Raw genomic sequence first — 15,486 nt, 5'->3', positions numbered from 1 at the left:
CATTATGTGGTTTAAGTGAACAGCTTTAACGTGATGTTATGTTGTTATCGTCTGTTTGTGCTCTAGAAGTCAACGAGTTAAATCACCTTCATACCAATAACATCAGGTACATACACTAATGGTTCACTGACACGGCTTACATTTACCATACAGTGTGTTTATTGTGTAAGGCAGTGATGTGGTCACACACACTCTCCTGTTTCTCATTTCAAACCCAGCATAAACTGCCCTGCGTGCACTGAAAGACGTGTGTTTATTCATGCAGCAGATCCAATGGACGCTTTCCGCAGCTTAGGCTCTAGACATGCCCTCATATTATTGAATCAGTGGTCACAATCTTTAAGATCATGTGTCTTGTCACACATGATCTACTGACTGTGTCAAGAATCTGATGTTGAAGTAAACCTTATTATTTTTAAACACCAGTTTCTCTGAAAATCATTTAATCTGCTGGTGGAAATATAGGACAGTGGAGAAAGGCCTGTTTGGTAGTGGTGTGTGTGTTTGCGTGTGTGTTTGTGTGGCATATGTTTATACAATAAATAAAGTGAAAAAGGTCAATAAAGTCTGAGTTATTATCAAAAATGTTTCAGGCTTCTTCCAAAAACACAACACAGGGATTTTTTTTCTAAATGTACATTAAGCGAACCTAACTATATCCAGGTGCAGGCTGCTTGATGCTAAATGCTGAATCCAGGGAGTGTTTGAGATGTTTTCTTTTGCTGCTGTGTGAAGCCTGATGTGCCAAAAAAGATAATGAGATCCGTTTGCATCATAGTACAGAAGTTTAGGGCGAATTTAAATTGACCAGCAGAAAACAAAGCTGTGTCTCATAAATCCCTTGATGGAATTACATTCAGGTCAAAATGGTGTTTTTGTCATCTAAACTGTGTTACGGGCTCACTGTGAAGAACTGCCTCTTATTAGCTGTTATTTACTCTATGACTGCTCAACATTGGATTGAATAGCATGAGAATGACTTGAAAAAGCCTTTTCTCTTCTCATCTACTGGTGCAACAAATTGAATGTAAACATGCTGGTGTATACAAAGGCATTAGGGTTTGAGTGAGTGCTTGCAAGGGCCAAATGTTGAATTCACAGAATGAAGGCACAGAGGCACCTGCATGACATTAAAACATGTACTAGGATAAGAGCACACATGCATACTTGGAAATGCATAAAAAGTGTGTGTGTGTGTGTGCTGCTTTTCTGTCTCCGTGTTCATCTCTTGTCTCAAAGATGCTCTAAGTACAGCACAAGCACATCTGTGCTCAGTAATCATAAAATACAACCTTGGTCATGTTTACCATGTGTTGTGACACTAGATTACACAGCTTGACAGGCAAAAGACAACCAACGGGTTTTTGTCTCAGGTTTTAAACATTTGTCTGGGACATGGAAGTTGCCAATAAACGTGTGTGTTAGGCCTAAGCTTATATTAAATCTGCTGTAAAACCAGCTCTGATTAATCTCCTGCCATTTCAAGAAACAAGAAGTGTCCTCGTAAAGATAGAAGAACATGAAAACAGAAAATGACAAGCAGTACCTCTCAAAATCAGCATTTGGTACCCCTCTCTCACACACACACACACACACACACACACACGATACTGAAGGCCACTGAAAACACTGGGGAACGAATGAGTTGCTGCAGTAATATGGACCCAATTTCATTTCCTATGTGTTTATGGCTGGTGACTATGTACTGTTTCATATTCAAGTGTGTGTGTGTGTGTGTGTGTTATTGAATACTGAAACATATGTGAATGCTTTTCATGTGTAAAGGAATGCAAGTGGTCTCGTGTGTGTGTGTGTGTGTGTGTGTGTGTGTGTGTGTGTGTGTGGATCTGTGGTCACAGTGCTGACAGGCAGGCCATGATGATATTAGTGTGGAGAATGTGGGTCTTAATGTCAAAGATGGAGAAACTGATATACAGATGGAACGAGGGCTCTGTCTGGGGAGAACAGGAGAGACGGGAGGATGTGGCGGTGGGGTTTTCATTAGGGTTTTCACACAGCGAGTGGCCACTGTCAAGAGATGAAAGGACGACTGACACTTTAAATTGTGTAGTCCTGCACTTCTGTTTCTGCCCACAGGAACATAAACGTCTTATTCTTTAGTACTTTATTCTTTGCTGATTTTGTTTTGCACTTGCACTGTGTTTACCTGAGCAGACATCACGTTCCAGAGATGGTAAAAGGTCAGTCACTGGTCTCTGAAGTAGGAAAGCTGACAGCTGTGGGTGTTTTCGGTTATGAGCTGTAAGATGTGTCGCATGGACTGTCTAGTTTTGCTTTAAACAACTAGTCTTCCAGGATCAAACATCATCTGCCCTTTACATTGTGTGTTAGCATTACATTAGCAGTACTATGGAACTTAATAAAAGTTCATTGAGCTTTCTCACAACATAGACCTTACACCATAACAAGACTGCCCCCTGGTGGTCAAAGTGCAGTTTGGACTCCAAAGATAAACTGGATGAAATGTTCAATTAACTCAAATAAAATAAGGATCTAAATGAATCAGTTCTTGTTGCACAATTATCTCTATTAATAGAAATACAGCGTGTTCCCACATTCCCGTGAAGAATTATTCAAATTTTGGTAAAAATCATTCCACTTTCCACTTTATAGAACATTTCAGAAAATTCATTTTTAACTAACTGCATATTTTTATTGTGTTAGTCAAAAACAATCTGACATGACATTTCACAAAGACCTCGGGGAGAATTACAGTGCACCACGTTAACTTTGGCCTTCAACCTTTGAACTTTCACCAACACACCGCCCTACATGCACCACTGTTCCTTTGCCATTATATACAGAGAGCTGCTGTCCCCCAAAACACACTCTCTCTTTCTCTCTCTCTCTCTCACACACACACACACACACACAAACACACACATGAACAACAAGCAAACATTTCTCTCTCGTCGTGAGCTGTCATATAGGGGTGCGTCACATGGCATGGGATACAACAGGAGTCTTGAATGGAGGGCTGTGTGAACAACAAAGAATCTAATTAGACACTGTTTTCAGCAAGAGTTCCCCGTCGCCCACAATGTACAAAAAATGTTTAGGATGAGTCCTTTTCAGCAGAACATGAACAATACAGATGTAAATCTACATTAAGAAAAATAAAAATCCACCACAACATATCAGCTTATCTTTGCACATAAATACATAGGAGTAGTAATAATAATAATAATAACAATAATATATTCAACATTGTGCTTTCTGTCTCGCTCTTTCTCGCCACCACACCATTGTCAAACGCATTAGCCACTAACATTGGTCATGCAATTTCAAAAGAGCACACAACAGCTGACTAAAAAGGGAGACTCTGGTAAGTTTGACATCACTATCAATGTATATAATGTTGTTAAAAGGAATGACAACAAATTAATTAGAATCCTAAACTTAATAGTTTTCAGATTTGAATGCAAATTACTGACACATGCTTGGACCAGTAGGCCTTTAGTTTCTGTTTTGACTTGTTTGCATTGAATCCGCCGTTTGTGGACGTGGTGGCAAAATGCAGAGTGTCCCTTTTACAGGCGTCAGTCAGTTCAGTTTAAAGAGTTAATTACATCTCTATGAAGAAGGTATATAAATAACATTGACATTAACATCTAAAATCCACTCACAGACCTAGTTTGTGTTGCCTCCTGTTTCATAAAGAACTGAAGCTTTGATCCAGAGGTCCCTATGACACACACTGTTCTGTGTTGGAAATGGACACACTAAAGCTGAATGTGAAATTCTGAGTATTATTACTAAAATATGTTTTTATTTGCCAATTTGCTTTTGAGAAATTTGTTGCAGCAGCACACATTTTAGACCATATATCGGTCATAAAAGTAAAACATGGATTCGTGTTTTATCTTAGATGGGCAGCTACTTTCTGTCCTGTGGGCGACTATGAAACAATACAGGATCGTACCACAGGTAGGCTCTTCATCCGAGCAAGAACGGGGAAAGGCTACACACACCATGTTAGCACAGACGAACAACAAACAAGGTTTCCTTACATATAATACATAGAGACAGATTGGACTAAAGACAGAGAGAAGGAAGACCTTATACTAATTGTCCATTAGGAAGAGATGACATTGTTAAGCAGCAAAATTCAATGATATTAATGACTGTAACACTACGTTATGAAGTGATTACAACAGTGTATGAAGTTTTATGGAGTTTTTTTTTTTTTTTTTTCTTTTTTGGCAAAAGTGAAAGCATTGTGGGTAATGCAGAAGAAAAGCTGTCTGTGCATTTTACTGTGCTGAATGACGAGTCGGGGACTTGGTCATCTCATCATCTGCATATATCTATTTATCAATAAACGACATATGCAAGAAAAATGTAAAAGACCATGAAGTAATACCGTTTGCAGTACAAAAAGAAAAAAATCATAGTTTCAGTCAGTAATACTGTGCTAATATATATGTACTGTAGCCCAAAAACGTGGGTTGTCATACTTGGAGTCCACCAAGATCTTTCCTCTTCGTTGTGTCTCGCTAACTGGTAGTTTCCTCCCCAAAAAATAAACATGTGCATGATTTGTCCTTAAGGTTGATGCATGAAACATTGAACACGGCCAAACGGAAAACAGATAAATAGTGAATTTTGGAGTGAGGTTTGAATCCGTATGACTAAATGTGTTTAGATGTATTCCAGGTCATATATGATCTTAAAAGAGTTTTTAGAGACTCGTGCTTCAGCTTTGTGTACTGTAAACATTTCATCTTTCTCTCGCATCATGGAATGCCAGTAGTTATCCTGCCCCTCATTTTCTAGTGGTTTGGACCAGTGAGGAAAATATGACTCTAAACATTGTGTGATTTTTGCTGCTAAATGTCTCAATGTGCCTAAGGACACTGCTATGAAACCTACTATATAATATAATCAGTTCTGCAACATGCTGATCTGTTCCACAGGCTGCCCCCATGCTGCTGGCGTAACTACCTCATCGTGACTGCATTATGTCACGTACACAAAACCATGTGAAAAGTGAGGTTAATGGAAACACGTGCACCAAGAAGCACCACAGGAAGTTGATCAATTCATCTGCTTGTGTTTTATCTGTCTGCATGCAATTGCACATAGATAGTTCTGTTTCCAGTTAGAAACCATTACTGAGTAGTAATTCCAGTTGTCATGTTTTTCCCCATTCTTTTGTGTGTGCACAGCTCTGTCGTATATCTACATTGGCTTGAAAGAAAATCCACGAGGAGAGGTCTCCTGAAACTTTGGGGTTGTGTTTTGTGGTGTAGTCCAGAGAGTAGGTGTTGGTTCATACTGTGATCCACTACCCATCTATAACACATGTACAGACAAGATTTTAAGATGTGGTCATCCGGTGCTGCCACCTTCCATATACAGTTTGTCAAAGGGAATGACAGTTGCGTGTAAGTTTATTGTCCACAGATAAAGAGGTGGTTTACTCCCATGTACTAACTTCAGTGCTGAACTGTGCTAGTGGTGTAAAGGGATTGTGCATTATCAGTTTGGGCAGTAAGGCAGCACATGCAAGGGCTGGCCAGTGGGACAAGGACTCAGGGACTGGGGTACCATAGAGTGGGAGCATCCATATATTAATATACACAGTAAAGGAGGTGCTGTGTGTGTGTGCTGTGTGTGTGTGTGTGTGTGTGTGTGTGTGTTTATGTGCGTGGGTGTATTTGTATGTGTGAACACCTCCAGGAGTTCTTGGTCTCTGTCTCCTTCTATCATTTTCCTCCTTTTCCCCTGCATCAGTCGTTCTTTTCTCCCTCCATCTCTTTCTCTACATTGTTACTCCCCTGCACTACGTGGCGCCCGAGGGTTTGGTTTTCCATCGTGGGTCCGGCGATTTCTCCCCTTTCTTATCTCCTGAAGATGCTTCCACTTCTTGTTAGTTTGGTGGACAGCAGGGCCCAGAGGAGGGACATCCTTTCCCGGAGCAGGAAAGATCTTATCCACCTGGTCGCTGCCGCTGTTCTTACGTGCCCAAACTTGCTCACAAATCTGGTCGACGGTGCTAAGGTTAGGGTGGTCCACCAACTGCATGAAGTCCCGGTACCAGAGCTTTTGATTGGTCATTGAGGGTCCACCTCCGCTGCGGGGGTCTACTCGGACAGGGGCATCGGAGGGTAGATTGGACGATGTTGAGGGCACAACTTCCAAGGTGATGCCTAGTAGGATTTGGGTAAAGCCATGTTCCATGGCGTGGCACTGGTAAATGCCGATATCTCTCTTGAGAACGCGGCGAATCAGGAGGCCTCTGTCTGTCTGGAGGATGCGGTCATCTAGATGCACCTGGAAAACAACAACATCATTATATAAAATGTAGGAGCTAAACAATGTGCACTCCTGTCATTTTGTAAAACCTTTTTTGTAGAGTTGGATCTGTGTTTATTCTTTCACATCCCTCTCACCTCTACTCGTGGGTTCTGTGGATGTTTCTGGAAGGTCCAGGTCACTCTAGCCTGAAGGGATTTGGGGATACACTCCAAGAAAGTACTGCTTCCCTCAACCCCATAGAGCTTCTTCTCTGCCACACGGTGCTTATGGTGATCTGCAGGGGGCAGCAGAAACAAGGAGATTGTGAGTCTGCTGTAACAGACGAGACATAACAGTGTCATAGTTCTTGGCGAAGAACCCGGGTCTATTGCAGTCACTTCCACAAATATATAACCCACAGTATTTGTCAGCACAGTGATTGATGACTGCCTCTGTAAGGCTGCTGGTGGGAACTTTCATTACAATCAGGCAATTGATTTGAACATTTGGTCAGCATGTTTGATGTGTACAAGGACTTCATTGTCCTGGCAGCATTTTGTCATTACAAACCTCTTCTGTCATTTTGGCAATAAAAGTGACTCTGTCTGTGCACAAAGGCTTCACCTTGCTCATTAGTGGACCAGAGTAAACTCAGGTTCCTGTAAGATTTAAGACCTGTTAAAATTGTAACCTACTTCACATCAAAACTGAGTAATCTATTGGGAAAACAACGGGGTGTAAATTGGCAGCACTTTGGGTCAGTGCCACTCGTTAGAGACTCTGACCTTCATTAGCGTTACGCGACACGACTTCATGCCACATGATGTAACCATATTACTCAGTTTCAGCAATTAGCCAGATTCAGTTGTGTGGCAGAGAGACGGGCAGCAACAGAATGCCAGTATTGTGGTCTGGTAGGACAGGGGTCAGCACGGGTGAAGGATTTTGGATTCTTTGGCAGAGGGACAGTCAGATGTCAAGAGTCTCTGAGTCACTGTAGGAGCAGATTGGGGCTTTAGTGTCTTTGGTATCAAGCGTACCTCTGCAGCAGCTGACTGCCATTAAAAGTGAACGATTAAAGCTGCCAGAGCTGTTACAGTTTCATTTGAAGAAGCAGCAAAAGACAAACCTGACAGCAGCAACATGCATTGTAGATAAAAATGATAGAGATATGGGGACATTTGAAGTAATTTGCCATGTTTTATATTTGCAAGTATTAGAATAATCAATGATGATGTACAATATATTCCAATATGAGAGTCATTATGAGTCTTACCTCCAGAGCACAGAGTGTTGGGGTCTCCATTCCTCACATCCTGGCGCCGGAAACGTCTATAAAATGTGTTAAAAAAAAAAAAAAAGTATTTCACAATCCACCGTTGCTTTAGGAACCAGTTAATTAGTCACTTTGCACAAAGTATTGATTGGTATTTTGTTTGGGTCACAGACCTCTTGGTGTTTGGCAGGTAGCGAGTGCAGGATGTTCCATCCCAGGCGCAGTATGGGTCTCTGGCCAGACAGCACTCGGCACAGGCTTTTCCATACACGCTACAGCGGTGAAGGGGAACCTGTACGATGCCTGTGTCCGAGCCCACGTACAGCTGTTGCTGTGAGGAGACGGAGGGTGGAGAGACACATTTGATAAAAGACTTTCAGGATTGTGCCTACAGTACTTCAGTCCAGTTCTGTTTATATGCCATAAATCCAATCATCCAGAATTTCTGTGTATGTAACAGTGTGTGCTGGTGATTTTACATGTGAAATGCACTGTTGCTCAGTTTGAAGTACAACAAACTTACTCGTTTTGAGGAGATCTGCATGTTGATGATAGATGAGGCATCCTGAAGAGCAGAGCAAGAGAGTCATGACGCTACTGTATGTCAAATCAAGTTTTATTGCTAACAGCTGACAATTTAACAAATGCAAGAGCTGTTATGTTTTCTCATAGTTATGTTGTGTGGTATGAGAGTTTTTATAAACTGTGCTCCTGCAGTGTTTCCTGTGCCAGTGGCTGCCACACAACCCTAAAGCAGAATATTCCTACCCCCATGCTTTTCCCTCAAATGCTAATCCTTGTTTTTTCTTTGCAAGTGAGGTTTCTGAGGACTCTTGCATGAAGAGCTTCTTTGTTCATCATCACTGCACAGTAACGGTGGAATACTGTTCCTGTGTCAGCTGAATCTCCATGCAGTCTTATTGTGGTTTCCCTTGTTGCCGAGTTTCTTGATCTTCCAGATCTTATCTTGACTTTCACAGTTGCTGTTAGCTGCTATTTCTTCACATTTCAGGTGGTGAAGTCTCAAGCTGGACACACTTTATGCGTTCGTAGCGCCCTTACTTTGTAAGCATTAATTACCTTCAGGTGCTCAGAGGAACCAAATGTTGTTGAAGAGACAGAGAAACTATGGGTTCTGGAAATGTTGTCAGAGAAATGTAGATGTTTTCTTACTTTGAAGACCTCTAGCTCTTCCAGGAGAAGTTCCTCCATGTTGTTCCAGCTCTCCTTGGGGACACTGATCACCTTTAGCACTGTCCCTTTGTCTGGGGAAAAAAGAAACAGATGCTGCAATATGGGGCTTCATTATTTACATATTTAAATGTAAACAGCTGCCATAAAAACCCAAATCATTCACCTGTGCCAATAAACATGACATCATACTGTCCATCAGCAGCGTTGACTCTATCCACAGCGATCTGTGTGAAGCTGTAGTCCATGTTGGTTCTGACAAAGATCGGCCGTCGGCTCATAGGGTAGACTGGATTATACATCAGAGGGTGGTGACGTGCGAACTGGATCACATCATCTGGGAAACCCTTAGTGGACTCAAAGCTGCCAAAGGTCTTGCTGGGACACTAGTGGAAGACATTACAAGTGGAAGACATTACAATGAAGTTTATTTCATAAAGTTCTTGTGTGTACACACTTATAATTGAAACAAAAAAAAAATCTTATCTAAATTAAATATAAAGAGATGTAGCACAAAAGTAAACCTCTGTGTGAGCAAACACATTCCAGGTTCTAAGTGGATTCAGCTGCTGTACAGCAGTTCAAAGTTCATATCCAAACCACTTCTGTTGTTCTATAGCTCTGCAGCACAGAGCACTGAGCACATGCTCCTCTTGTCGACTTTTGCCTTTTTCAAGGAGTAAATTTGTTTTGTGTTGTGCATGTAAACAGCAGGCCAGATGAGAGGTCACAGGAACGTGAGAGATTTTCAGGTCAGTCCAGTTCCCCTCTCTAATTAAAATTCCAGTCCTGGATTTCCATTCCAGGATATAGCATCATGATGCATTTGCGTGTGTGTGTGTGTGTGTGTGTGTGTGTTTATATCTTACAGCAGAGATTTGCTCTTGAAGTGAAAGGCTTTTCATTGGCTGTATACATTTTAAAAACTCAATCTGCTTACTCTGCTGTTTTGCATATTCACTAGTGAGCATTATTGCTTTCTCTTAATTTGTTCCACTGGTTTTAGAACCCAGCGAGGCGATGATGGTGTGAGAGAGAGTTTACTGTAGACCAAATACAATTACTATTCTGCAGTCATACAATGGGGATTGTTCTGCTGTGGCAGAAACAGCTGAAGCTCTGCAGAACAAATCCTGCTGACTCTATGCTTGTGTGCTTAGCAGAACGTAAGATCCCTAATAAGCACATATCGATTGGGAGGATTGTAGAGCCCTTTTGGTCTTATAGTGATTACTGCAAGTGTATGAAACGCCCAGAAGTCTTGTTTCACAGTTTTAATACCTGACATTAATGCATTTCTGTTGATATGATTTTGTATTTTTCCAAGGTACAAGAGATGTGTGCATGAAGTGAACACACAGTGTCCTAAATGTGATATAAGGAGCAAGAGATGCAAAAGCGTTCACATCCGTCACTTAAGATTTCTGCAAAGTATCAATACAACAATTTTAAAGTACTAGATTAGATTTAAAGACCTTGTATTTATGCTTTGACTTAAATAACTTGCATTCAAGATCTTGCATGTGTTAAGTATAAATGTGTTGTCAATGTCAAAAGTACACAATAGCTCCTGACACACTGTTCTTATCCAGTAATACAGTGTTATTATTAATTATGTATTAAATTGGAAGCAATAAAGTGTTAATGCTGTTTTGACTTGGAGCAGATTTACATTTTTTTTTTTTTTTTTTAATACACAAATTTATATACGTTTGTTGAATCAATGCATCACATTTAAGAATATGATCAAATACTTTTGACACTAGTCTATTAATAACGAGTCCATTAGTTTTATTAACGTACCATTCCTGGGCGGGGATAGGGGACCTTTCCCTGGAAGGGGACCCATTGGTAATTAGGACCCTCTTTGTGAGCGAAGGGCCCCAGGAAAGCCCTCCGGATGTCATTCATGGAGTAGAGACACACAGCTGAGCCTTTAAATACACTACTGCTGGGGGACAGGGGGAGTTGGGTTAGATACATCAAAATACACACACGCGCACACACACACACACACACACACACACACGTACATAACATGAATGGACTCTGACCTGGAAGTAGAGAAGACAGTGTAGACTAGAGGGTTCTTTTTGTCCCTGGTCTGCAGCAGGAATACGTCGCCTGAGGTCGGACACACACACACACACACACACACACACTCGGGTCAGGTGGTGGCAGTCCAGAGGTCAAAGGTTGAGAGAAAAATAAACACCGCCCTATGGCCATGTCTACTAACCTTAAAGAAACTTAACATATAACTGAGGATCACGACATGTAACAAAATCTGCTATAACTCTGAGCAGTGAAGTCAGTAAGATTTAGTCCTATTAAATTATTTTGTCACACCTGTCAGTTTGAGTTCTGCCACAAACAAGACACAGTTCTGAGTCTTGGCCCGTAATGAATAAAAATCCATCTAACACCCCGTCTACTTTAAGGCAGAATCATTGTAAACTGGTTCAGATCAACACCCCTGTTTTAAAGGGGGGTCCTTTGGGTTTGGCCTCAGTTTGTCAGAAGAGATAAGAGATGAGAGTTGAAATGTGATGAACAGTTGTTGCCTAAGGGTTCAGTTTGAAGTATATAGGGTTGGCATTTGAATTTGGACAAGCGTTTCCACCTAAGTTCACCTTTCCTGTGTCACACATTAAGTCCAAAGAGGGATCGTGTTATAGCCCACAGGTATAGTCGGGGAGATCAATCAGAAACATCTTGCTGCAGCGTGTAGGTTGAGGACTAACCCTTGTGTTTACAAAACACAGTGGACATATTACTGACAGGCCGGGCTTTCTTTTTTTTTTTTTTTTTTTTTTTTCACCTATAGCCAAACAGAATGTGGTTAATTAATAAAATGCTCCTTAGCCTTGGAAGTAACGCTGGATCAGGTTACATGCCTGCATTTTGTGCTGTTGGTTTTTGTATGGATTAAAAAAAACGGACACTATCCTGTGATTATAAGCATGTGGAGACATCCAAAGCTGGACGAACCTGCCATGTTTAGTTATGATTATCATTTGACGGTCTCTGTCTGGCGAAGGGTTTAGTCAAAGGTCAGATGATTCCATAATTTACTAACACTTTAAGTCCAGGGAGTTTTCCTAGACCTTTTCTTTTTTTTTTTTTTTTTTTTTACTGTATGAAGATATATTTTACATGATTGAGGCAGTTTCATCTCTTAGCTATGATTATCTGTGAGTAAATTGCTTGGGTGAAATGGCATCAGACATTTGAGGAACAGCCGCTCTGAATTTATAAATTGTCGTCTTTTATAATGAAATATTTCTTCTGCCCACAACCCATGTTTTAGAAATTTAGGCTCACTTTTGGATCCTGTCTAATGAAAACACATTATTGTTTTCAGTCATATGAAGACTCACCAGACACAATCCTGCAGCTCACTTTGAACCCACAGCAAAAGCACTGGCTTTGGATCAAGCCAGAATCTATTACCAGTTAATCTCTCACGCATGCTTTCTACAAGTCAGCAGGAATGTGAGGCTGAATGGTAATCTACAGCTGAGGTCAAAATCCTGTTTAATTTATTATTCTTTCCTTGACTTTCCCTCCCTTCGTGCCCACAGAATGTGCTTCTGGGGACAAAGCAGGCCTGGAAAATCAGCCCAGATTTCAACCCTTTGTTTTGCTTTTCCGAACTTCGGAAGATTCTGATTACTTTATCATACTGCAGAACGTTTTGGATTGGCAATGACACAAATGTGACCAGAAAATAAGAAGTCTACAGCAGTTTGTTATTTCAGTTGTTATAAAAGTTTCCACATTACAGCGTCAGTGAATCAAAACTTTTGTGCGTTGGCATCACTTCAAACATAAACTCTGTTGCATCAAACTTTTACAGCACGTGATCGAATTTTATTCCTATATGAGCTGATACAGACCAGTGTCTGCCCTACTGATCATTTGTGCACTGAACTTACGCAGCTCATCGAAGTATGTGTCGCTGCCGTCGGCTCCTGGCACCGAGCAGATCAGACGGGTTTTGAGAAATGTCGTCCACTTGTTCACCAGACTCCGCTGACCCCCCATGTCATTCTGATTCAGGACGAAACAGTTCAGAGTGGTTTAGCACAAAGTTAAATTTTCTGACAGCCACTACATCATCTTTAAAGTTGCCAGGTTGAATAAGGCTTAGTGGGCTGGCGTGTTCTTTCTTCACACCCAGTTCAATTAAAATACTGCACTCAGGTGATCAAACCATCTCTCACCCTGCAGAGTTGTCCAATGCGGGAATAAGTGGACTTTCCCAGCCCCTGGGCTTCAACCGCCGTCTCACGGAAGAAGAAAAATATCTTGTCATCGTCTGGGTTTTCACTCTCTGGGACCCAAAAGGAACCAACAAACTTTGGTTCTGGAAGACAAACAAAAATCGCAGTGTCAGTTACACTAGTATTTTCTCCAACAATCTTTTCTCCAGAATTGAAAGTCAATTGATGCCTAATGTGGCATATAATCTCACACACACACACACACACAAACACACACACACCATTGAGCCAGCGTGAATCGTGCTGTTCGGTGCGGATGGAGGGGCGTTTCCCCAGGCTCCTAAAGATGGTGAAGTCCCGTCCCATTAAATCTGTGGCAACGCCTGCATATAGCTCGTCACCTGGGAGGCAGAATTATCAGTGCCTTAACCTTTTTACACCAAAAGAGCAAAAACCTACAGTTTAGTTATTGGATATTTAGTTCATACTGATCTGCATGGGCTTAGTTACCGATCAGCACAGAGGCAGCATTGTGCCGAGGATCGTACGGACTCTTCCCTTTTCCATCTTCCACCTTAGAGGGGTCAATCCTGAACACATGGTCCTGATGGAGAGGGAGAAAATGGGGAGAATTAGATTTGGTTAATCACATATATGTTTCGTTTTGTTTTGACAGGCACAGAGCAATGCATGATTCGATTTGACTCTCAGCTCAAACCCAAATTGAAACCCACATCGGCTAAGCATATTGTTCTTATCTGATGACTCAGTTCAGTCATTTGTTTGACTCAATTTGAGTAACTTTCTTTTTTAAGCAAGTAAAAACTAAGGGACCTTGATTAAAATTAAAACACCTCGGTGTAATTGTACCTTGATTACTTAACATAAAACTGATTAATGCACAACAAATGAACTGAAAAAAGGGAACACGTAGTCCTGCAGCTAAGCATTTTGTGTTTGTGTTGGTTTTGTCCTCCTTACCTCCATTCTGTGTCCCACCTCTACAAAGGCACAGGTAGGGTGGAAGGCCCCTGTGCCACAGGCGTACAGGTGGGTGCGGTTATAGTGATGCACGATCTTCACGTAGTTCACACAGTCAGACTGGAAGGCATACACAGTGTCAGTTTACTTTTGGAAGAGAGAAAGAGAAATACTAAGTGCTGCAAAGTTTGTCAGTTTCAAGTATAATATTGAGTCAGACACTGTTGTGCCCTACCAGCTGTGTCTTGGTCACTTAAACCCCTGCAGTTCCCAGAAACAAACACCACAGATGTGACTGTAGTTTGCTGCATCCCAAATTAAAGGTGCATAAACAAGTTAACATGACAGCACAAGATGAAAACCAAAATCCACTAAACTAACTTGGACTCTTCTCTGTGGTTTAGTGATTCGTTCCTCACATAGCTCCTCTCCCAGTGCGTCTGTGACAACACTGTCGAGTCCCCGGGTCCACCGTCAACGCACTGTTGTGACAGTCTTTGTGTCCTGGCAGTACACACACATTCCTGTGTCTGTAGGAAAGTGTGTGTGTGTGTGTGTGTGTGTGTGTGTGTGTGTGTGTGTGTGTGTGTGTGTGTGTGTCTCTCTCTCTTCTTTGGATAAAATGGTCACGTGAAAGCACTGGGCAGTCAACAGTGTAATTAGCAACCCTTATAATTCATTCACAGTATGAATTTTATATACCTGGATATTATGGACTTGCATTGCAGTGGGTCAACACAAGACTGGCAGGAAAATATTAGACGAGAGATGAGCAGATGGAGGAAGGAGAATAAATCCAAACAGGGAAGTCTGCTGCTCTGTTAGCTCTGTAAATAACTTTTTATAGACTAGATTCAAGGATTGTGGTTGATGTTGGCCAGTGACTCAAACACCTTAAATGGTGAATGGACAAAATGTGGTATTGTTGTTATTACTCATATGTTTAATAATGCCTGATTTATGGGGCAGTAATGTGCTCTGATCTCTAACATGTGGTGCCATATGTGTTATAGGTAATGGATGGATGGCCATCAAAGTACTTTCAACACCATTTAGTTCTCTCTGGTCCCTCCTGTTCTTATCTAGGCTTAGCTTATTAACCCACGGAAACATCTGTCTATCTCAGTGTCAGGTTACAGTAAGCTGGATCTCAGGAGTCTGCTAGAGAAAAGATGTAGCTGTACATTAACGGACTCGCCGGTAAAATGTGTGAACCGTCCAGACTCCCTGTCTCAGCACCAGGCTGTGAGAGGACTGGCCCATTAAGTGATTAGCAGTAGTTTTTGACTCTTTACTGTAAACATGCACGGTGGCTCTCACATCTGTCTGCCCCTTTCTCTTCCATTTACTTGTCCTCATACAGGTCACAGTAACATCTGTCTGGTGATCAGGTTACTGATCACTGCTGGGCCCCTAGGAGCCCCCGGAGGTTTATAAAGAATCTGACTGTCAGCCGCAGATTGAGATAATGCCTGTACCCAATGGAAAGTTCAACCTCTGGTGATTTTTTTTTTTTTTTTTTTTTTTTAAATTTTATTTATTAATCATGTC

At 41.5% G+C, this 15,486-nt stretch overlaps 1 protein-coding gene across 4 annotated transcripts in view; it reads right to left on the bottom strand.

The window, feature by feature from the left end:
- Positions 1-2,725: 2,725 nt before the first annotated feature.
- Positions 2,726-15,486, bottom strand: part of sema3b (sema domain, immunoglobulin domain (Ig), short basic domain, secreted, (semaphorin) 3B) — a 58,535-nt gene continuing 45,774 nt past the window's right edge. For all 4 annotated transcript variants that reach the window (XM_026332876.1, XM_026332877.1, XM_026332878.1 and 1 more), the window contains 14 exons: positions 13,936-14,055; positions 13,465-13,558; positions 13,236-13,355; positions 12,955-13,097; positions 12,667-12,781; positions 10,783-10,852; positions 10,532-10,676; positions 8,895-9,114; positions 8,711-8,802; positions 8,061-8,102; positions 7,711-7,868; positions 7,538-7,593; positions 6,417-6,556; positions 2,726-6,297 (listed from right to left, as the gene is read on the bottom strand). In XM_026332876.1, the coding sequence (XP_026188661.1) occupies positions 5,794-6,297; positions 6,417-6,556; positions 7,538-7,593; positions 7,711-7,868; positions 8,061-8,102; positions 8,711-8,802; positions 8,895-9,114; positions 10,532-10,676; positions 10,783-10,852; positions 12,667-12,781; positions 12,955-13,097; positions 13,236-13,355; positions 13,465-13,558; positions 13,936-14,055 (2,019 nt within the window). In that variant the 3' untranslated portion in view covers positions 2,726-5,793. The remainder of the gene's footprint in view (positions 6,298-6,416; positions 6,557-7,537; positions 7,594-7,710; positions 7,869-8,060; positions 8,103-8,710; positions 8,803-8,894; positions 9,115-10,531; positions 10,677-10,782; positions 10,853-12,666; positions 12,782-12,954; positions 13,098-13,235; positions 13,356-13,464; positions 13,559-13,935; positions 14,056-15,486) is intronic.

This window comes from Mastacembelus armatus, chromosome 7, assembly GCF_900324485.2.
Source record: "Mastacembelus armatus chromosome 7, fMasArm1.2, whole genome shotgun sequence".
NCBI lineage: Eukaryota > Metazoa > Chordata > Actinopteri > Synbranchiformes > Mastacembelidae > Mastacembelus > Mastacembelus armatus.
Note: the sequence above shows the minus strand (reverse complement) of the source record. Positions and strands in the feature narration are given on the sequence as shown.